We start from the raw sequence: 24,411 nt of genomic DNA on the forward strand, positions 1-24,411 counted from the left end.
AGAACGAACGTATAGTTGGATATGGCTATAGTATTTATTACTACGCGATCGCATACTCAATATATGCCCTGTAAATCATATCCTTCTGCTTATCCCCGTCAAAGTATAATTCATACTTTCCACCTTCCTTCTTGAACCCCACCAGCTAATTTTCCACGATTTATACTTGTTATATGTACCCCTATCACGCCTTCTCACTAGAGGGACTTGGCTTGTTGCAATAACAAAATTATGGCGATTGAACACAAATTGTACTCACTTCCAATGTAACACTTCTATATATAGCTTTGCAACACCCAATGTCACAGTAAGCTGCGAGTTTGTGCAATGCAAGACATTGCACAAACTCGCAGAAAAATTTATATATAGGATAGGATCGAGTTTATGCACAGTAGATTATTACGTAGAAATATATATAGACGATGTTATAGTGCCGCTAAGTGCGCCAATTCCACAGACGTTGGTAGTTAATACAATTGTATTTATATTAGCTTGGCTCTACGATTGTGGGGAATGAAGGTTGTGGCGGAGCAGACATGGGCGAAGTGAAGACCTATACACTCGACCGTAGAGCTAATATATTCACTATCATTCTATTATTGCATGGGACTGTATTGATGGGTGCACCGGACTGTGCTCCCCCTCTTATAAAGCAATATGACGTTGGGCCAACGTTGGCAGTATGACGTTGGGCCAACGTTGGCAATATGACGTTGGGCCAACGTTGGCCCAACGATGGCTCAACGTTGGGCCAACGTCGGCTTCCAACGTTGGGCCAACGTCCACCCAACGAGCAAAAATCCGTTGGGCCAACGTTGGCAGCCAACGTTGGCCCAACGTTGGCATGGGCTGAAGACAGCCGTTGGGCCAACGTTGGCCCAACGTCAGCATGTTATCTGGGAAGTGAAGGGGCTACGACATTCATGTTACGTACGCTTACAATCTTCAAGCATTGCAGTGATGAATCTAACCGTAATAAAACCATGAACGCTCGTAAACTACACCACAATAGGAAAAGATATGTATTAAAATATTGTAATAAAATATTTCATTGTAAATATGCTTGTTTTCTGGTTGGAAAATATGCACGATAGGAGAGGGATTACTGTACCTGAGTTGCACTGCTTTGGGATATTATGATACAGGTGTTACAACCTATAAATCATCACCAAGAGTAAGTAGCCTCAACAATACAGAGACTACATAAATGTTGATGCTATTACCTAGCACTTTATAACAATCCCGACTAGTGCAGTCCTTTGGAAATGCTGAAAAGGTAAAAAGAAGAACAAATTACTTATATACTAAATGCAACTATTAATTTACAATAAAGGAGTCAGCTTCAAATACATAATGGCAATTGTTGCATATATATATTTAAAGTAATAAAATACAACTTGTCGAATGTCCAAACAAACAAGCAAGTGGGACATGCTATGGTAACCTATGGAAACATCTGTGGCTGGTATTTACAAACACTTGTTTTAACAAATCTTATACCATTGTTCTGTAACTACTAACTTTAACTTGTAATGTAATGACAATTATAAGATAGTAAAATTAACATGAAAATCAAGATGGTACACCATTCCTACATAGATAATGGTGGCAGCAAGTGTGCAGTACACTGGCTATATGGCTGTACATATGGCTAAAAGACTAGAATGTTGTTTCTGCATACTCGTTTTTCCCCTTGGACTATACTTCCACTTTTCATTTTTAACCTTTAATTTTTAAGGCCGGTTTCTGCAGCACATTACATGCACATTACCGTGACCTCTACATGAATCCATAGAGGCAAATAAATTACAATCTATCATTAAGGATCTTAATGAAATACTCACTGTAGTCAGTAGGAAAGCACATAATATTGGCAATGTCCTTTGGAGAAAAGTAGCTCAACCGTAGTGTGCTGGGTGCAGCACAGGTGCCATGCATTGCCTTGCCCTCGACGATGTGTATACTATCGGTAAAGTCTGACAGCAGAACTGATCCAGTGCCCTCTATGTACCTGCCATAACTGCACACAGCAGAGACATACAAGAACGTTCATGAGAGGCAGAGGAATGAACAACTGATCTCTACATTATGGCATTCATCAACATTTTAAACAAAAATAAATGCATATAACGGCTTTCAGTTAAGAGTAAACTATAAAGTATTAGGGTTTTACTAAATTTAGTAGACAAATGGCTAATAAATCAAACTAAATTATGCACCACGCAAAAGTATGGTGTACTTCAACTACATTTCTTTCTTATTAATTTGTACACTAGTGTTAAATTACACTAGTATAGACCTTGTGCACGTGACGTCATAGCATCATGTTCTATTGTTTCCCCGGCATGTTGGTGATCACCTCATTCTGCTCAGCTGGCTTAGACTGGTACCCGGTCGGCACCGTCACTCCGTGCAGCAGAGACAGGTCCACGTCCAGAGCCTGTCTACAGCTTGATCACCATAGAATTGCTGCGTGAAGAATGCTCAAACAAACTAGATTCTGTTGCTAAACAGCGGTATGTAGTAAAGATTTATTGTGTGGGTGCTGATCATTATGCCATATTGGCATATGTAGGTCAGAGTTTAAATCTGTCCTGGATTGTGAGAGTAAAGAGCTTCCAGATGTAGACAGTAGAGTACCGGTACCCATAATAAATACACACGGTGGATTTTCTGGCCAGTGCACGAAGTGGTACAAGAGTCGTCATTCAGTCAAAGGTAAGTTGCTTTTGGATGTTAGAATATGTGAGGACCATCTTCAATCATTGTCACTGATAATTATATTTACTTAGTTCCTCCCAGCTGTGAGTGCATTAGCACGCAAGCCTGTAAGTCGGGTTGTAACAGTACAGGAACAAGCACTTTTCTTGGGTGAGACGCAGCGTGATACTACTTAAGTCATAGTATTTAATTGTTAAGTATGACTGTGTTGTACTTAATTGTCAAACATCACTTCACAGTATTACAGTAGGCTAACTTAGCATGAAAACGTAGACTCGTGCTAAGAGACCATATTATCTAATAACAAAGGTGTTTCCTGTAACTCTACTACTTGTAATATTTTACTTGAGTAGATATAGGCATTGCCACCAATTTTAGCTGTTCTATCCCATTACTGAATCCTGATCTGTCGCCTAAAATGCTAGTAGTAGTAACTTGAAATTTAGGGATAATCAGGTAATACGTATAATGTATGTTTTTTCACTCAGGTGTGAAGAGCAATAATCCTGTCACAGACTATGTTGCCATCTGTATTCGCGACTTACAGATTCTCCACAAAAATCTGGTTTACTGGCTCGCAGAATCTGCCCGTGAGAGGGAGAACCAGCAGAAAAGGAGAACAAATGAGGCAAGTATGTAGGTGTTACATATGATAGTGTTGGATAATTAAACTTTGACATTAATTTCTGCTGATAGAAATTAAAACAAACTTAAACATGCAAGGGGTTGGCTGATGTTTTTAGATATATTTTGTTTATCACTCACGCAGAAAACTAATCACTAGCCACATTGGCTGTGACAGGCAATGGGTATATATATTAATAATTAGATAGTATAATGATAATATATTTGATATATAATATAATATATATTATTAAATTATTATTTAATATTATTATTATAAATTACCATGTTAACATCTGACAATCTTACCATGACTAAAATATTTAATGATTGCCGAACTAAAATTTTCAGGACCAAGAGATCAAACAGCAGCAGCCAGCCCTATTAACCCGGCTGGAACATCATGGGAGCCCCAGCTTATCAGACCGCATGCTTCGAGCCCAGCACTTCATACACATGCACCACCACCAGCCACATCAGATACACCAAACGAGACCAGTCATCCAACAGCCAATCTGACAGCGGACAAATGTCCCTCCGATTTGTCGATTAGCACAGCCGAAGCTTAAATTGGCATGCCTAGTGAACGTGTACAGTTCTGTTAGAGAGCTGCAAGGGTTGCGTTTGCTGACTTCTTAAAGTGTTCTGTGTTATCCAGTATTGGCCACGTATGGCACTGTTAACACTTGTATTGGTAATATAAATGTGACCCAGTGTCATTATCAGTTATTATTATGTAAGCATGATTCTAATACCAGAACCATATAAAAATGAAATAGGGCGTACATCGACGCGGTTAAAATTTGTGCCATAACTGTTGACCACACTGACGCATGGCACCACGACAATCATGCGATTTCTACAACCTCTAAAAAATAAAGTTTTCTCATTTGAATTTGGTTGGGTTATCACGGAGTTAGCACAGCAAACAATAAAAGTGCACTTGGTAAGCCGCAGTTCCGGTATCAGTACTTGTAGATTATTATATTAAGTCACTGATGATGCAATCTTCGTAGAATGATGCCTTCTCTCCGTTCTGTTGCCCTTGCCACCTCTGGCATCTCTAATTTACAGCTCGTGTTTTCACTCCCAACCACGCTGAAAAACATATTAGCACATGTCACCAATAGCCTTTTGATGGCATTTTCTGATTACTTCTTAAACATTATTTTTGTATAACGATGGTGTGGGTTGATACTTCCTACTTATAAATATGTACATAAGGCACACTCGGCAATCTTTCCTGATTGGAGAAGTCCATTTTCTGGAGGCTGATGATAGTACTACATTGGCATCTTGAGAAATTTGATGGCTGCCCAACCCATGTATTGGGTAGCGGAGATCAGAAGTTGTCTTTCTTCATCTGTAAACACCTGGGAAGATATAGAAAAATATGCTGCTACATTAACTATACCAGTAAAACAATGAATGTTGAACTTGATTAAAGTTAAAAACATAGCATAAAATTGGTTACTAAGAAGGGAAGAATTTTACTATATTTTGATGGGAATTAATTTCCAAATTTGGCTTACTATTATTGCTCACATGTTTAAATATATACTTACCAACTGGTCAATGCCAAGAGTGCCGCAGCTACATGGAAGCATTCTCCGCAAGCCCTGCCATGCAGTTAGATTGGCCGCATACAACACCTCCATCCTTCTCACAAATCACCCACACTTAATTGCAACGGTTCCTCCGAAAGCCTTTGCAAATGCAGCATCTAGGAGAATAAAATGCATCAAAGGAATAAACTGCCGCAGAATCTTTGTAATAGCTGGTAATGATGAAAAAAGAATAGTTAAAATGAAAATGATTACTTACTATGTGGCATGCCTATATGCTACTACAGTAAATTATTACAAGTAGTAGAATTACAGGAGAACCACATTTGTTATTAGATCAACATAGTCTCATTGCCACAGTCTACGTTTATGTGAAAGTTAGCCTACTGTAATACTGGTGAGTGATGTTTGACAATTAAGTACAACATAGTTATACTGTACTACTACTACTACTACTACTACTAGTATCACGCTGCTCTCACCCCAACGAAAAGTGCTCTGTTCTGTACTGTTACACCGACTTACATGGCTTGCTGCCTAATGCACTCAACAGTCTGAGAGGAACTAAGTAAAATAAGTTATCAGTGACAGTGATTTAAATGGTCCTACATATTTACATCTAAACCAACTCACATTTGACTGAATGACGACTCTTGTACCACTTCGTGCACTGGCCAGAAAATCCACCGTGTGTATTTATCATGGGTACCGGTACTCTACTGTCTACATCTGGAAGCTCTTTACTCTCACAATCCAGGACAGATTTAAACTCTGACCTACATATGGCATAATGATCAGCACTCACACAATAAATCTTTACTACATACCGCTGTTTAGCAACAGAATCTAGTTTGTTTGAGCATTCTTCACGCAGAAATTCTATGGTGATCAAGCTGTAGACAGGCTCTGGACGTGGACCTGTCTCTGCACGGAGTGACGGTGCCGACCGGGTACCAGTCTAAGCCAGCTGAGCAGAATGAGGTGATCACCAACATGCCGGGGAAACAATAGAACATCATATAATATGACGTCACTGTACAAGGTCTATAGACTGAGCCAACATCACCAGTTAGATTTAAAAAGTTCCTGATGAGTTGGCATTTCAACACCGTGTAACCCAATGTTTAATTTAATATGTCTAGGGGGGCACTGGTACAAGCAATAAAATAAAACGGGGAAAAAATAAAACGACATTGGGTCACTATACAAAGCACTGTGAAACTAGATACAAGCCGAACATATCGAAATCACAAGACATGCAGACTGCGAATGTGATACTCACGCCTTGGTGAAACAGCACGACCGTGTGGATTGTGGGCTCACCACGTCCATCACCTTGAGAAAGCGTGTGACAAGTTGCTGCGGCAGCTGGTGTCGGCTCTCCATGTCATGTGGCGACAGGTAGCTGCCCAATGTGCGCATGGCACTGTCCTGACAGTTATGCAGCAGCTTGCGGTCATCCAACTGACCACCGCAGACGCTGCTCCAACACTGCAGCACAGCAGAGGCGTCTGAGCTAATCCCACCTGTGTGTGATGTACTCTGCACATTCTTTACCTCCAGACATTGTGCTGCTCGTTCTAGTGATGCACTAGCTTCTCCTGTGTGTTCAGCACTAACGTCCATGTGACAGGTTATTGTCGAGGCTTCCTGAAGACTTCCACCAATCTTATGAGGTGGGACAATGCATGCGTTTTCATTTACAGTGACCTTATGACCAAGTGCGGGTAAACATTTCTCAGTGGCATTGCTGTTGACAGATGTTCTTTTCTTGGAGTTATTGGCTTTGACAGTTCTACATGGCTGATCCGATTCAGAGAAGTTCCACACATCTGCACAGAACCTGCTCCCTCCAGTTTGTTTACAGACAGAATAGCTATTCATGATATGGCACAGGGTGCAAGAGACAAGTTCTGCTTCCTTTGGAGGATGAAATGACAGTGGCGACTTCTTTGCAATTAGGTAGAATCTAAGTCGAGAATTTGGAATTCCCAGCTGCACTGGAGACAATAGCATTTCCTACAAGGACCCAAAGACAGTTATTTTGTTGAACAATTCTTTAATAATTACTATCAAGCCTAAATGCATGCAACTGTAGGAGTCAAAAGATTTAGTGCAAAATTTAATAACAACTGTGTTTCAGTATTATTCATTTTGCAAGTCAGCAGTAAATTCTCGATTTAAACCAAAAATGTTTTGTCCCTTTCATGCAGTTCATCACCCTCAATTCTCATCTCTTACTGTCAAACAATCCCCTATCTCGAACTCTCCAGAATACTGGATAATCATTACCTTATATATGTATCCACATCTATCCAGCATCTCCCTGAACGCTGCTCTAGCATTTGAGGTCTCAAAGCCTTTTACATTTTCTAATAAAATGTACTTTGGTTGATTCTCCAACTTTGGTAATGTGTTGAGTAGATATAAGAATGACTTTGCTCTTGGGTCACTAACATCTTTCTGACATCCTAGCCTAATTGTAAGACAAAATATACTTAAAAGTATTTATTTCGAACATAATTTCCAATGAGTCTTGTTTTCCCCACTTTTACGACACATGCCGTTATTGCTTGAGTAACAGCAACTGTCTAGAGTAATGATAGAATGTCTTAGAACCTTCTTACTTACTCCAAAATATGCATAATTTTAATTTTGATTACTTGTTTTGATTATTGCCACCATTTCTTGTGAATCTTGAACTATCTCGCGCTAGGTGCACTATACGTGCACTTTTAACCTGCTGGTGCACTAAGGCGCCATTTGCAAATTAATTGCCTCTATAATCAAATATATGCCATGGTGTTGCGATGTATTCTAATTCAATTTTCTTAGTATTATAAAACATTGTAAAACTACATAACACTTGGCTTTAGTCTTTTAATATTCTGCCTAGCTTTTTGACACAGGGGCTCTTAAACATCTCCCTAACCCCTGCAAGCAGCCCCAAAACTAAAAGAAGAAAAAGAAGCTGGGAAGGAGAAGGAAGAGGAAAAAGATGAGGATGTAGGAGGAAGAGGAGGAGGAGAATAGGAAGGAGGGAAAAGAAGCAAAAGCAGAAAACAAATAAGAACAAAAAGCAATCCTGCACTATATACAAAAAAATATCAGGGGGAGATCCAGTAAACGTGTGAATTATACAGTCAACCTCGCTTAATTTGTCATCACTTTATTCGTAAATGACCTAATTCATACAAAAAAATGTGGTCCCAATATTTCTCTTCTTTATTCCCTTTAATTTCCATTGTATAATTCGTATTCTGTAATTCGTAATTCGTACAAAATTCTCTGGTCCAATTAACATTATTCAATTTAAAATGACACGCATAATTCGTAGGGGATGTTTGGTTATGCAAGCAACATTTTATCTGTAGATCCCGCAACTGAGTTTACACTAGCTGTTGCTGTGTGCACTGATTGTTTCATTCGCATTGTTCTCTTGGATGCATTGTTTTTTTGAGGTTGCAAAAGTAGTTCATCTATACTATAAAAGGGAACAGCCCATTTTTTGTTAGCTATGTTCTCTGAATCTGCTCGCATGATTTGAAATTGCTTGACTGTAAACGATGCATTACCACTCATAGAGTAATATTGGCGCACTTTTGCAATGATGAAAACAGGATAAAGTTGAATTTGAAGCCGTTTTATTTAACACTGGTGTACCGATACCATACCGCTGTATCGATCGACGTCACTACTCATTACCATTAACCAATCTGGTACGCGTCGTTACCAGCTTGCGCTGTGGTGCAGTGGTAGCACGCTTGCCTTATAAGTTAGTGGTCGGGAGTTCGAAACTCAACAGCCGCGAAAATTAAAAAATATATATTTCTCGCCAGGTGCGCAACTTCTTTCTTTCATCCTAAATATATGCATATTTAAAATAGATTTAATGTAAAATGTATACTAAAAAAGGGAAACAGCCAATATTTATTAGCCAAGTTATTTTTAAGTTAAGGAATTTCCCTCATTGGACTCCCCTGGGATATCCCAAAATCCATAATGAGGCTCTTCACGCCGATGTGCTTACCACATCTTCACGTTCGGTTGAGTCTGACGCCGAAAACTTTGTAGCTGAGTTAATACAAGTTAATATACCTTTATCTCCTGCACTTAAGCTAGGTTTTCCGAAATATCAATATGCCTGTTTCTTGAATAACAATCATAGTTCGTAGGCCTACACAAACACAGTGACCATGTTTCCATAGTCAATAAATGGCATTATTCCTGCCGATTGTCACCAATTCCTGCATGAATTATGTATTGTTGGCAAAACATGTTAAACCCCCAGACAGCCCCACAGACAGTGATTATCAACTGCTGACCAGAAAGCTTCTGAAATTATTAACTGCTGACCAAACAAACTGCTGATATTGGGGATTTCAATTATAATATCAATTCTTACAAACTAGTGCTGTGCGTCGGATCCGACATGAACCAAAAATCCGATCCGACAGCATTTTTGAAAATCCGAATCCGAATCCGAATCCGATGGCTATTTTGAATCCCATCCGCATCCGAATCCGATGGTAATTTTTGAATCCGAATCCCAATCCGAATCCGATGTGTATCGCTAAATCCGATCCGAAATCCGCTCCGAAATCCGACCCGAATCCGGCACATAGAAATTGTAAATAGTGTGACAGCATTGTGTAAAATTCGTGTTATAATTTGTTTCAACATCAAACATTGGGTTGTTGAGATCAAGGGATGGGGTGAAGGGGGACTGTAGACGTAAGAAAAGTTAGAGAACGGGATGATCGGGAATCTGGAACGATAATCCATCCAACGTTGGTCCAACGGCTTTTCGCTGAGCATGCCTGATCCCTCTCTCTCTCTCTCTGTCACACACACAACACAAACACGCACACCTCTCTCTCTCTCTCTCTCTCTCTCTCTCTCTCTCTCTCTCTCTCTCTCTCCCTCTCTCTCTCTCTCTCTCTCACACACACACTCCCTCTCTGGTTCTCTCTTTCTCTCGCTGTCACACACAACACAAACACGCACACTTCTCTCCCCATCCCGGCGATCCGAATCCGAATCCGACAGCATTTTTGAAAATCCGACTCCGAATCCGAATCCGACGACAATTTTGAATCCGAATCCGAATCCGAATCCGATTCTTTAAAAATTGTAAATCCGATCCGAATCCGAATCCGATCGGATTCGGATCGGATCGGATTCGGATTATCGGATCCGACGCACAGCACTATTACAAACTGCTGGTATAATTCGATATTAGGCATAAAATATAATAAATGTCTGTTTACGGTTCCAAATATAATTTTTTAAAGGATAGGTCAGTAGGTTAAAAAACATTTTTTTACTTACAAATTTATTTTAAAGTAAAAAACACCAAAACTATCATTCAATGTGTTCATTTTCTAGAACTTCAAACCACGATACATATCTTGATGGAAAAATGATAGAAAAATATTGTTTAGGAAGACTAATTTCTATTTCTCGACTTTATTTATCATTTTGGTCTAAAATAAATCAATTTCATATTCTTTTTACAACAATGCTAATAACAAATTTGAGTCGGCACTTTTTGGAAGGGTCTGTCGGACTCGACTCTAACTGTGAACGAAGCTGTCCATTTCCCTGTGGATTTCTTGAATTCCTTTAATACCGCAGGCTTACCACCACACAAACTTACTCTTAAACTTGGTTCCCCCATCATTGTCCTCAGATCTTTACACCCACCCAACATCACCAATGGAACACGTTGTCGAGTCAGAGCCTGCCATCCCAACGTCATAGAAGTCATCATCCTACATGAACCAGCGACTGGCAAAACCGTATTCACACCACGCACACCACTCATTCCTTCAACATCAGATCTTCCATTTCAATTTAAAAGACTGCAATTCCCTATCCGCCGTTGCTATGCTATGACAATAAACAAAGCCCAAGAACAGACTTTAACTACCATAGGCTTTGACCTGACCACACCTGTCTTCTCCCATGGCATGCTCCATGTTGCCCTCTCACGAGTAGGCAAACCCACGGCGATATTCATTCACCCACAAGACAGGAAGACCAAAAACATAGTTTACAAAGAAGTCCTTGATCCTTAGATGAGCTACAACACTAATACAATCATTCATGAATTCCCACCGTCCGAAGGATCACTTTCAGTTACTCATGTCCTAGATAGTTAGGCAATTACATGAAACTAAAAAAGACGTTCGCGATAAAATCTCCGCCCCCGAAAACCATATCCAAACTGTTAACAAACAACTCATAGAAACTATCACTGAAACTATCACTGAAACTAAATCTAAATATTCGAGAATGACTCTGCAATGGTACTAGACTCAAAATCCATAGACTTCACAAACACGTACTTGATGCAGAAATACTCACCGGCCCTCGCAGTGGACAAAGAACATTAATACCCAGGATAATATTAGCTCCATCCCATGTCAAGCTATCATTTACACTTCAACGCCGCCAGTTCCCTATTCGCTTGGCTTACTGCATCACCATCAATAAAGCGCAAGGTCAAACTTTCAAGAAGCTGGGCATTTTCCTCCCAAAACCCGTCTTCTCTCATGGCCAACTTTACGTTGACTTCTTACGTGCTAAATCTTTCGCTGAGATAAAGCTTCAACTGAAAACTACTCACAACCAAACTCAAGGGAAATCAGACTCTGTTTACTACACTACCAACGTTGTATACCATGAAGTTCTGTAATTTAGTGTCTATCACCTGTAAATCTCATCAAATAAACTTTTGTATTTTATTTTACTTCTTCAAAGTACTTCTTCTCAGCTAAACCATGCATTTCTACATTCACAGCATATGCCCGCACCAGTGAGCATCACTACCATAGACTTTCACTACCATAGGCTTGGGCCTGACCACACCTGTCTTCTTCCATGGCATGCTCTATGTTGCCCTCTCACAAGTAGGCAAACCCAGGGCGATGTTCATTCACACAGCATACGAAGACCAAAAACATAGTTTACAAAGAAGCTCTTGATCCTTAGGTGAGCTACACCACTAATACACTCATTCATGAATTCCCACCGTCCGAAGGACAGGTACTTTGCTAGTGTAGATATAAAGCCTGGCAAAATATCAGCTTGACACTCTCCAAGTGGTCGAAATACCGGCTTTGTAAATCGTCAAAATGATTGTAGTACATTGCACAAACATCTTTTTATTACAATGTTAAACTTTCATTCATAAATCGTTGTTTACACGAATTATCTATCTATTTCGTGGTTTCTACGGATTAAATAGAATTCGTGAAAAATACGAATTAAGTCTAATTCGTTGATTACGTAATTCGTAGAAATGCTGTGGTCCCGTCTGATACGAATTAAGCGAGGTTGACTGTATAACCAATAAATTATGTTCTAACAAACCTGGTGAAAGGCTGGCATGGTGGACTCATTGTAAGAAGATCTATTTTCATCTTGTCTAGTTGCTGCACTGATATGGACTGTCAAAATTCAAATTTACTTGCATAATTTGCAAACAGAACACTTTTTGGCCATACATCTAAAATCCAGCTGCCCTTGCAAACACAAATGGCATACAAACACAATCATATTATTTCACTATAAGCAAATTAGACTGCAATATTAATATGCCCCTAGTCACGCAATACTGCAAAGTATATACAAATCTCTTTCATTTAAAATAGTGTAACATATTAATAACTAAATTCTAAATATTCGTTAAGATCTATGCGTGATAATATAGAGTTTGACTAGTTGCTCTCCTGATTTTACATAATTTGTTTGATAATAAAATCAACATTAACCTAATTAAGTAAATTACCTCAATATTTCTTTGAAGCAGATTGGTTTCCCTAAAGTTATGTTTGTAGATGATATTGGCCTTTTCGTTTATGTCAACTGCTGCCACAATTTTATAGTTTAGACCACTGTCTGAAAAAAGTCAATTTATGGATAATTATACCTGTTATATATACACATCGGATATTGTATTTATATTAGCCCGTGGTTTGATGGCAATCCATAATTTAGTATTACCCACTTCCGGGGCACGCGCGTCTGTGCATGCATAATAAAACAATTTCCGTTCATGGCTACTTGCGAGTTAGCTTTCATTATGTATCATCATGGTTAATAAGCCAAAAGCCGTGTAAATACATAACATCTGACGATGAGGATGTGATGAGAACATGCAGGGAAACTCAGAGATGCCACTGGTCATGATGGCAGGTGTCATTGGATGTATGGAGTTGTTCGATGACAAGATCTCGAGTCGTGGGAGTTGTATTCCGAAAGGCTGGGGCAATATTTCATTGTCAACAACGTGACAGAGGAAATGAAAGTGCCCACTTTACTAAGCCTCGTCGGGGGAAAACGTATGGCATCCTACGAGATTTAACCTCACCTGCCAAACCAGCAACGAAGTCTTATACCTTTCTTGTTGATTTGTTGTAAGAGCACTTATCTCCAACACCGAGTATCATCGCAACGTTTTCGTTTTTACAAACGTGATCAGCAGGAAGGAGAGGGAATTAGTGAGTATATTGCGAAGTTAGAAAAATTATCAGAACATCGTGAGTTCGGTAGAGTTCTGATGGACTCACTGCGAGATCGTCTGGTGTGCGGCATTCGGAGTGCTGCTATTCAGAAAAGGCTTCTCTCGGAGAGAAAACTTGACTTTGACCAGGCCAGATCGATAGCCATCGTCATGGAAACGGCAGCACGTGACGCAGTGGAATTACAGGAGAGAAACCGGAACCCAGGAACAGTGCACAAAGTATATGTTGCTCAAGGTCAGAAGAAACATGTCACACGTCCACAGAAGGGCCCACAGAAGAACAAAAGGGCAAGTGATAAACCATGTTTTCGTTGTTTGCAATCCGGGCATGACCCAGACGACTGCTATTTCAAACACGAAAAATGCAGCAAATGTAGAAGGATAGGGCATATACAAAGGGCTTGTTTATGAGTCAAAGAAAATTGACCATGTATTGGATGAAGAAAATACATCACCACTTAGTGAGCAAGCAGCTACTTATACAGTGGAGGACTTTGATTTATTCTCAGTTACATGTAATACAGAGAAGTCAAGTGTGAAACCCTTCTGGGTTGAGCCGGTGGTCAATGGGAAACCACTGAAGATAAACTAGACACATGAGCAGCGGTGTCTGTGATTCAAGTGAAAGATTTCAGACAGCACTTTGGTACACATTTACAGTTACGTGATACAGAGAAGAGGCTGAAAACATACTCAGGAGAGACAGTCATTCCAGTTGACCGGGCAGACGTGAAAGTGGAACTGAATGGTCAGATCAAAACACTACCATTATATGTTGTCAAACAGGGCGGCCCACCATTATTCAGGTGAGACTGGTTTCAAGACATCAGGTTAGACTGGGCACAGATCCATGCTGTCAGAGGTACCAGTGATGTTGCAGACTTGATGAACAAGTACAGTGCCGTGTTTGCATCTGATCTTGGAACAATGAAGGACATTAAAGTGAAACTCAGGAGCGGGCACAGCCGAAGTTCTTGAAAGCCCGGCCGATACCATTTTCACTCAGACCTGCAGCTAAACGTGAATTGGATAGACTGGTAAAAATTGGTGTGTTGACACCTGTAGAGCATAGTGAGTATGCCACACCTATCGTCGTTGTTCCCAAGAAAGATGGAGCAGTACGTATTTGTGGAGATTTCAAATCAACACTGAACAACCAAATTATTGTTGATCAGTATCCACTACCCAAAATCAACAACATATTTGCAAATTTGGCGGTTGGCAAGCGATTCACGAAGCTCGACATGTAGAATGCTTACATGCAGATGGAGGTTGAAGAAAGCCAGCGAGAGATGCTGACTATCAACACACACAGAGGGCTGTTCCGATACAACAGGCTCATCTATGGGATTTCCTCCGCCCCTGCTATTTGGCAGAGAACTATGGAGCAAGTTCTCCAAGGATTACCTGAAGTGCAGTGCATTCTGGATGATATGATTATTACAGTAAGTTCCGATGAAGAACACTTGAGAAACTTGAAGTGTCTTGGTGAGATTACAGAGAAGTGGTCTCAGAGCAAACATTGACAAATGTGACATTTTCAAGGTCAAAATTGACTTTTGTGGTCATTCAATTGACGAAAAAGGGTTACACAAGACCCCGGGCAAAATCGAAGCACTCCTACATGCGGCAGTTCCAGAGAACGTGACACAGCTACGTGCATTTTTAGGACTTGTGAACTATTATTCCAAATTTTTGGAAAAATTGTCCACAGTATTGCGACCCCTGCACAAGCTGCTTGAGAAGGACAGTTTGGAACTGGTCAAAAGATTGTCAGAGATCGTTCGTGAAGGTAAAGGAAATGATGGCATCGGACAAGGTATTGACTCACTATGATCTGGGGCTACCTGTCATTTTGTCGTGTGATGCATCACCGAGTGGGCTTGGTGCAGTCTTGTCCCATGAAATGCCAAACGGAGATGAGAGACCCATAGCATACGCCTCACGTACTTTGAAGTCAGCGGAGAAAAACTATTCTCAAATAGATAAGGAGGCGTTGCATGGACATTGTGTGGGGAATCAAACATTTCAACGTGTACCTGTACGGACGGCAGTTCGCCATTATGACAGATCATCAGCCATTGGTTTTGATATTCAACCCGCCAAAGGCGTCTTCCACAACTATGGCAGCCAGAATGCAAAGATATGCAGTGTTTCTATCGGGGTATACAACAATTAGTAAGTTTACTGATTTTATGCAGGCAAACGGGATTCTACATTTGAGCTCAGCACCATTCCACCCACGCACAAATGGTTTAGCAGAACGCTTTCTGCAGACTTTAAAAGGGAGTTTACTCTAGGTTCTAGGGTTATTTTTTAGCTAATTTAGGTTATAATTACGCTACATAAAAAGTCTCATGGTTCAATCACCATTAGAAATATTTTTTTTAAATGTTTTAAAACTAACGACTACAGTTTGATTACAACGACGGTGGCGCCACTCAAAGCGCACGATCTGATAAGTTGCGCAAAACCACTTTCCAGCCAAGAGCTACAGACCGAGGGTGTTTCTTATTTATTCATTTAAAAGCAAAAGGATTGTAATATCTTATAAATGACATATGTTTCAGTTATAATATGGATAAATTTGCCTTAAAATGAATATCGTTCGGTTAAATAGCATTTAGGTATAAATATAATTGCACTTTTGTGATTAGCCCTCGGTCTGTAACGTGCAAAATAAATTGTCAAATACGCAACTTTTTCGGGGTGGCAGCACGGTCGTGGGTGTCATGGCGCCGTTCAAATTTCGTAGCGTTGATGTGTAATTAATTATAACAATTAAATTAGGTATCTGGTAACAAATAGGTGTGGGTATAGACGATTTGTTATACAGTAAGTACAGTTGTATGCAGTAAAATCCTAGAGGCTACTGTCCCTTTAAGCAAGCCATGAAGTCGTCAGCGAATGATAATGGGTCACTACAACAGAAATTGCAGCGTTTCCTGTTATCGCACAGAAATACGCCACAGTCGACAACGGCAGAAGCACCAGCTAGTTTGCTGATGGGGCGCAAACTGAGAATGCGCTTGGATTTGCTGCATCCCAATGTGTCGGGAAAAAGTGATGAAGGCACAAGCTCGTATGACGAAGGGAGAAGAACTGCAGAAAAGTCGTGATTTCACCAGTGGCTACTCAGTGCTGGTTCGCGATTACAGAGGCGACTGTAAGTGGACACCCGGTGTGATTCAGTCTAAGACTGGACCAGGGTCGCACAGAGTTGAAATGACGTCGGGTCAGGTATGGCGTCGTCACACCGAGCAGATCGTCAAGTCTGTTCCAGACCAAGCAGGGGGGGGGGGTGTAATGCCGATGTTCCCGATATCATCGTGACACATCCAGTCATTTGTGATTCCAGTAGCTCAGCAGTCAGACATGGGGCAAGACAGACAGATGCGTGGAAAGTCACCAGTGAAGCAGACACCTGTGAGACAGACACCTCCAGTGAAGCAGAAGCAGATAGTTCCAGCGGTCCAGAGAAATCCAGAGAGGATCCGGAAAGCACCACAGAAATTAGATCTATAATTTCTCAGATTAGTGTTACTGGGCATAATAATCCCATGCGATCTGAAGGGCCCCAGTGTCCTATTTTGTGAGTTATATAATTATTGTGTTCAAAAAGTTCAGTTCAAGACTGTAGTTTCAGTCAGGGTTACTTAGGAACAAGACTGTAAATATATTTTGAAGATACTTTATACACGTTCAGTCTAACGTAATTGTAGTTGAAATCTACAGGTTAAATTTTACATGTATAAAGTATATTTGTATATACTTATACACCTAACCAGGAAGGTTATAGTTCTAGAAAACAGCCACACAAAGGATATATTGTATACAGTACTTTTAAGTAAAATTACAGATTCAAATGGTGTGTGTACCAATACATGTGACTGTAGAACTGTGGAAGAATCCAGTTTCAAGGGACTTTAATTCTAGAAGGGAGGAGTGTTATATATATATACAGTGTTTCCCCTGGCCAAAAAGGTCAGAGGCAATCAAACAAAATTGGTGGTTGCGCAATCCGAGAAGCGAGGAACGCGAGCACCAATGGTGATTTTTTTTTTTTTTTTTAAATGGTGCAATTTGGCGCATCTTGAGCTATTCTGAACACATTAATCATTAATGTATGACTCTTGAATCACTTTTTCAATATGTCAAAAGGAACAAACGAGCTTCTGGGAAAGGATTTACTTTCGTTTTTCTCCTCCCCCGTCCTCCGTACCCCCATGCATAGATCAGTGCTGCCGCATATTCGCAAAGTGCCTAGAATCTTGAAGTATATACAGTTTACATTGCTTCTAGATATCTAACTGAATAAAAATAGTCCACTTTCTACATAAAGAAAAGTGACGAATTCAGTTAACAGCTATGATTACATGCGTGTCACTGTCAGGTGTCACTGGTCGTGCCCTCACTCCCCATGATAACCCCTGCAACATATAAACTTATTGTCATGCGGGCATAAAAACACTGGGCTACGGTTCATGCCGCCACAATCGATTTCTTAGACTGTCACGAGGTTTTGTTCATGTGGCGAATCATGCATTGAGGGAGTTCATGCCCTCGGCTCTAGATGTTTTGGCTACCCCTTCTAAGTTCAGGAACGGAGCATATTAGAATGCGCTCCCGTATACAAGTCAGTCTAAACTGCCGTTGCGATAACCGTAGTATTTCAGCGTAATATGAGGGGAAAGAGTGCCGGACAGGAGGACCGGCAGTTTCGTAGAGATGGTGGCCGAAGCAAAAACTTAATGGCCTCGGGCCTCCGGGTCGGCACTAATTTTGAACGCTGTCAATGAAGTGTAGTTTATTGATAGAAGAACAGTGATTTTCGTCAGCGAGGTGGTGTTTTTGGATAAATTTCTGCATGGCGGCCGAGATTTGAGCGAAGCGGCAGCCTCGCTCGTGTCAATGCAGGGGAAACACTGTATATACACATCGGATAGTGTATATATTTTAGCCCGTGGTTTGATGGCAATCCATATTTTAGTATTACCCACTTCTGGGGCGTGCGCGTCTGCACATGCGTAATAAAACAGTTTCCGTTCCTGGCTACTTGCGAGTTAGCTTTCATTATGTATCATCATGGTTAATAGGCCTGTACCGTAGTATTTGGACGCTCCGTAGGCATGCTCTTTTGTTTTGCTCTTGTTTTCTTTTTGTTTGAATCTTGTTTTGCACGGCCGTAGGAAATAGTAGCCATGCTCTTTTGTTTTCTTTTTGTTTCGCCTTGTAACCTGACACACATAACACAGTCTTACTAATTTACTACATATTGCAAATTGTTTCAATCAAATGTTTCCATCAGTGACCGGGAAGTCCGCCATGTTTGTTTAATGCGACCGTGTCGAAGGGCAAAATGCGCAGATGACTACTGCGCATGCTGCACATGCGCTGTGTGCGCCCTTGCAAAACAAGAGGTGCCTGCGCGCATGCGCACTTAGGAGCGTCCAGTTTCGGGCGAGCATCCAAATACTACGGTACAGGCCAAAAGCCGTATAAATACATATAACAATACCTTTAGTTTAAATTATGTACAGTTACTATACATTTCATACTGTAAATTACAATGAAGGTAAAGGCCGCCGCACACCAGCCGATTTTTCACGCGATTTGATCGGCCCGATAGAAATCAGCCGATATCGGGTAGGTGTGCGCGTTCATTTGTAGACGATTTTATTTTTATCGGGTGATCGTTCCAAATCAAACATGTTTGATTTTGAACCGATTATTTGGACGCGATTTTGTGGTGTGCGCGTGAACTCGTGAAAATCGTGTGCGATAAATATTGAACAGCCAATAGCTGAACGTGCCCGTGTCACATGACATTCAAAATGGCGGCTACCGTAGAGAAAGCTTGGACCCTCGAAGAAATTTATCGTAGGTGTGCGGGTGTTTATCGTAGGTGTGCGGGTGTTTATCGGAAGGCGTCGCGATGAGCCGATTTTACAAACGATGAAGCGATTTTTGAATCGGACCGATTTTTGTGTAGGTGTGCGGCGGCCTTAAACGGGTAATGAAGTACAGGTAAACTGAGATACCTCCCAACAGTAAATGCAACTGTTAATCAAGTAGAGTTTTAAAACTAATAAATATAGATATGGCCAGGAACAAATAAAATTTGTTTTATTCATCACTCATGAAATTGCACCTGACATTGATATATGGCATCAATGTCAGGTCTAGTAGTATAACAGTACAGCCAAAGCTGTATATAAGGGCCATTCAATGGAAGGTGGAATGCGAAAAGGAAACTTTACAGGCAGATGGTTGTTCTATAGTAATGGAAATAAGCTGCGAGATAGGTGCAATTTTTTCTCATCAAATTTAGCTTGCCACTTCACAAATAAAACTTCTGTGACAGTGATGTTTGAGAACTTCCATGAATATGATGAAAATTACTATTACTTTAATCAGGTTATGACAGAAATATTTGTACACTGCGAACATAAACATTAGGGTAGTGGGAATGTAAGACACACTTGCATCACCTCAACAACTTACCCTTCAAAGCACAGTGCATACCTCCAATACCACTGTATAATTCGAGTACTCTTAGCTGGTTGTGTTCACCTGCTACTGTTTCCATCGCATGATCAGTTGCTACACCAGGAGTAAAATGTTCCACTCTAGTCTCCACCATACTCAGCCTAAGATGTATGCAAAAACATGGGTAAAATGTTCCCAATGAATCTAAGAGCTGATTCATAGGAAATATTCGATCAAAACAGGTTTCGTGAGATAAGTGAATAATGGTTTAAATACAGAAGATTCAAGAATAGACACAGAGTAGGCAAAACATTCTTACAAAGGGAGTGTAAATTAGGCCCCTAATTAGTTAAATTCATAGATTTACCTTATCTGTAATAACTAATATATATCAGGTTTATCAATCAATTGCAAACAATATGAATTAAAAGTAGCATAATAACCAAAAGTTAAGGCATTGCCAGCAACTATATAAGCAGCAACACCTATCGCCTAAGTTAACTACTACACTGCTGCTGTGTGCTGTTGTCTCGAACCCTTTAAGTAGAATTTTGTCGCTTGTAACACGTTGGGGGGTACCATATACAGGCAAGCACTGATCGCATAAATAATGAAAGTGTCAATGACACTATACCTCACCTTTGGTGTGATAGAAGAGGGAGATGATATTTAAAATTTGGTAATTGTTTCATTTATGATGGACTGAAATGTGATCAAATGTCCTTATTCCCTGTTTTACACTAATATAAATTTCACTGTTTTGTTTCAGGGTTAGTTTTGATGCGAAAATAAATGTTTCAGATCTGAAAGTCTGAAATCTGGGCGAGAGATGGCGCTACGCCTAAATGATCGCCATTTTGATTTTCGATTATCGCGCAAATAAAAGCAATAAAATATTCCAGTCAAATTACTGTAACAAAGAATATAAAACCCAATATTACGCGTAGGCACCGTATTATTAGGTAGGTAGGTAGGTAGGTAAATAGGTAAATTTAACAAAATCGAATTAATCTAGATGGCAATTTTCATTTTTGCCAAAAAGTGGGCATGGCTCAAAAGTAGGTTGACTGGGGTGCTCCAAAATAGGACGTTCACATCTCTCCCATAGGAGTAATGCAACTGTATGCAATTTGAAACATGTGGGTCAAACTGTTCTCGAGTTATCGTTGACCATAGGCAGACACTGAAATGCAGTGAAATTCCTAAAATCTACCTAATTTGCATAATTAAAAAAAATAATCAAAACCTCCTGTGATATCTTTTGGGGCCAGTCCTTATTCATTCACATACCAAAAATGAGAAAAATCTGTTAAACCTGAACTGACTTATGGCCATTTCCATTTTTGCCAAAAAGTGGGCGTGGCTCGAAAGTAGGTCAACTGGCGTGCTCCAAAATAGGACGTTCACATCTCTCCCATAGGAGTAACAACTGTATCCAATTTGAAACATGTGGGTCAAACGGTTCTCAAGTTATCGTTGACCGTAGCCAAATGGCTCATCTTTACCTATTCCCAACAAGCCTAAAGAAATACTACACTCTCGAATATAAGGGAATATTATGATAATAAGTGCATAAATGATAGTATATTCCTAAAAATTTCTATTATCAAGCATTCACATTTGTCATTAAACAACAGTGAGTTTTTTGAACGCCGACAATGACCTTATCGGTACAATGCTTATTACTAAAGTGAAAAAGAACCACAACAAATATTTGAGAAGCATCATATATCAACAATATATAAGTAATGAATATCATAGCCAATTCAAAATAATTAAAAAAAAGACGAGGTAATGAAGTTTACATATATTTTGCCAGTTCGATGTTATAGATGTCACGAACATAAGTAATTTGAGTTCTCTATACATTGGGGTGACATGACCTATACGCTTAGCAAACTTGACGCATTTTACTATTTGTTTCGGTAATTCAACAGCCGGGTATGATAGTGATTTAGAAGCTTGTTAGGGTCCCATACTGTAAATAGGGGTAGGAAAGCGCATAATATACAGAAGTAAGAGTGTTGGTATCTACGTATTGCCTGAATTGTATAAAATTTGTATTGTCATCCACGAACAGTATTGTAACAAAGTTAGACGCACATGCCATTTATGTAGAACAAGAACAAGAATAGATGAGAGAATATCCCGATTGCAGTTTATTGTATCTTGTTAGTAAGATAGCCTTTAAACATTTCTAGAGATGATCCCCTTACTCCGTAGCGTTCATCTAAAAATATGTCATGCTGCACAGTATCAAATGCCTTTGAAAGATCAAGAAATATCACACAAGTAATTTTGCCAGCACCTATAGAGACTCAAGAAGTGTCGTGGATTTCAGAAATTGCCAAGACTGATTTGGAGAAAGTATATTTGCCAAGAGAAGTTGACCTTGAGCAACACAGCAGCCATGTGGTTAAGAATAAAATTTAATGAATTTCTTTTTCCATATATATATATATATATTACTCATTTAGTCATTAAGCCGGCCTTAGGTCGGCCTTGCGACGCGGCGCGATTGCCTGCGACTGATTTTCTGCAACTCGCAGCGACGATCGCGTCGCAGGGACAGTTCGATCTAAGAACTGCATACTTGTTGTGTACATGACTGTATGCATTGTTTGATTCACATTGTTCGCTTTTATGTATTGACATTGTTCATTATTCATTCAAATCTCATCGCAGCGATCACAAGGCAGCTTATGCAAGGTAAAACAATTCAAGCAACGGGTGGAAACTAGTCGCTTCGCGTCACAGAAGTAGAACATGCACGACTCGCTGTGACTGACCATTTTCCAATTGCTGAGCATCACAGGCCCGTCGCTGGCAGTTACAGGAGTGTTTCTTAGCCTTAGGCTTAGGTCGAACTGGCTACGACACGATCGTCGCAGTGAGTTGCAACCAGTTGCAGAAAATCAGTCGCAGGCTGCGCAATCACGTCGCGTCGCAAGGGCGACCTAAAGGCTAACTCAGGTCGCCCTTACGACATAGTCGCCAACAAAATTTGAACATCATACGTCAAAAACCGGCCAGATCGCCGATAAAAACATCGGCGACTAAACTTGACATGAGTTCTCTTAAGATCGAAAATACGGTCGCCGACTGCGATCGCAGGAATAGAAACGGTTCTATTTCTATGCGGCGGTCGGCGACAAATCGTGAGTGGCAGCCAATCCACGCTATACGTGTCGAGTCACTTGATTATCAAAAGTCACGTGATTAACTAACCCAACCAGGCTGTGTGACTAACGTCAATACACCGTGACCGTGATAACGGTATGCTAACCCTAGCAATACCGTTTCTTGGAGCTAGTGATTAACAAAATGGCAGCCTATAGTCCGGGAGCCATGGGGTCATACCCTGCACTAAGAGTTAAAGTTTATTTCTTTGCTGATTCTGGTAGACTAGGTGTTGGTCTTCACTTTCCAGGTGGATGACCACCCGTCACCCTTGAGCAATTTTCTATATTAACCCTTTTGTGTTGAGAGCGTCAACTCAAAAATTGGCGAAAAATTAGGGGTGGGGAAAACAAAAAGTCTACTAGATCTGTTGTTTTTAAAGCTAATGGATCATGTGACCACTCAAGATGTTGGTATTTAAGAGCTCTTTCTAATGATAGGTGAATAATAAGGTCACTAGAGGTCAAAAGGTCACAAATGTTTGACCTTCCTCGAAATCTTAAATATTGCTTTTAGCACTCCTGCCTTGGCCAAGAACAGGCTATAATGGTGCTTTTTACCCCTAAATTTGTTCAAGGAGATGCCCTGCTATCATTTTAAACTGCCCATGTTCAAATATGTTCAATGTTGACCAACCTATTACAAAAGAAAGACAAGTGATGTGCTAAAATAGCTGTTTTTATTACCCAAAAGTTGATAACGCTTACAGTAATCAGATCTGACGATCCAGATGAGACGGGATACTAGAGAAGCGTTGCCGAAAGGAGGTGTTGACCCGAAGTGCTGAGCGCAGATCTTGCGCGCAGTTCCACGGCAAGGCGCACGCGACCGCGGGAACGTACGTCCTACGACAGTATGCAGCGCTGGCAGCTATGGATCCGTGCGCCGAATGCTTAGGCCGGCGCACGCATCCATAGCTGCCAGCGAACAGTCCACAATTTTAGTGGGGGACACAGAGGGCAGACATTTGGGACGTGAACAGTGTTCACTTGTTATAAAAACATGTCTCTGTTCGTAACCGAGCTGTGTCACGTGAAATCACAGAAAGACTGACGAAATTTTCGCGTTCGCGAACCTTGCCCAGTAAGATTTTATAACAAGTGAACACTGTTCACGTCCCAAATGTCTGCCCTCTGTGTCCCCCACTAAAATTGTGGACTGTTCGCTGGCAGCTATGGATGCGTGCGCCGGCCTAAGAATTAGGCGCACGGATCCATAGCTGCCAGCGAACAGTCCACAATTTTAGTGGGGGACACAGAGGGCAGACATTTGCGACGTGAACAGTGTTCACTTGTTATAAAA

At 40.5% G+C, this 24,411-nt stretch overlaps 1 protein-coding gene across 4 annotated transcripts in view; it reads right to left on the reverse strand.

The window, feature by feature from the left end:
* Positions 1-997: 997 nt before the first annotated feature.
* Positions 998-24,411, reverse strand: part of LOC106815639 (tRNA (cytosine(38)-C(5))-methyltransferase-like) — a 27,481-nt gene continuing 4,067 nt past the window's right edge. Inside the window, exons 2-8 of one of the 4 annotated variants that reach the window (XM_014820130.1) lie at positions 19,966-20,090; positions 12,706-12,815; positions 12,288-12,364; positions 7,203-7,386; positions 6,193-6,929; positions 1,845-2,020; positions 998-1,268 (exon numbers count right to left, since the gene is read on the reverse strand). In XM_014820130.1, coding sequence (XP_014675616.1) covers positions 1,156-1,268; positions 1,845-2,020; positions 6,193-6,929; positions 7,203-7,386; positions 12,288-12,364; positions 12,706-12,815; positions 19,966-20,083 — 1,515 coding nt within the window. In that variant the 5' untranslated portion in view covers positions 20,084-20,090 and the 3' untranslated portion in view covers positions 998-1,155. Of the gene's footprint in view, positions 1,269-1,844; positions 2,021-4,959; positions 5,069-5,543; positions 5,878-6,192; positions 6,930-7,202; positions 7,387-12,287; positions 12,365-12,705; positions 12,816-19,944; positions 20,091-24,411 lie in introns of those variants that run through there. The other 3 variants (XM_014820131.1, XM_014820129.1, XR_001394767.1) reach the window with 3 other exon arrangements.

This window comes from Priapulus caudatus, unplaced genomic scaffold (genome assembly GCF_000485595.1).
Source record: "Priapulus caudatus unplaced genomic scaffold, Priapulus_caudatus-5.0.1 Scaffold1165, whole genome shotgun sequence".
Lineage (NCBI taxonomy): Eukaryota > Metazoa > Priapulida > Priapulimorpha > Priapulimorphida > Priapulidae > Priapulus > Priapulus caudatus.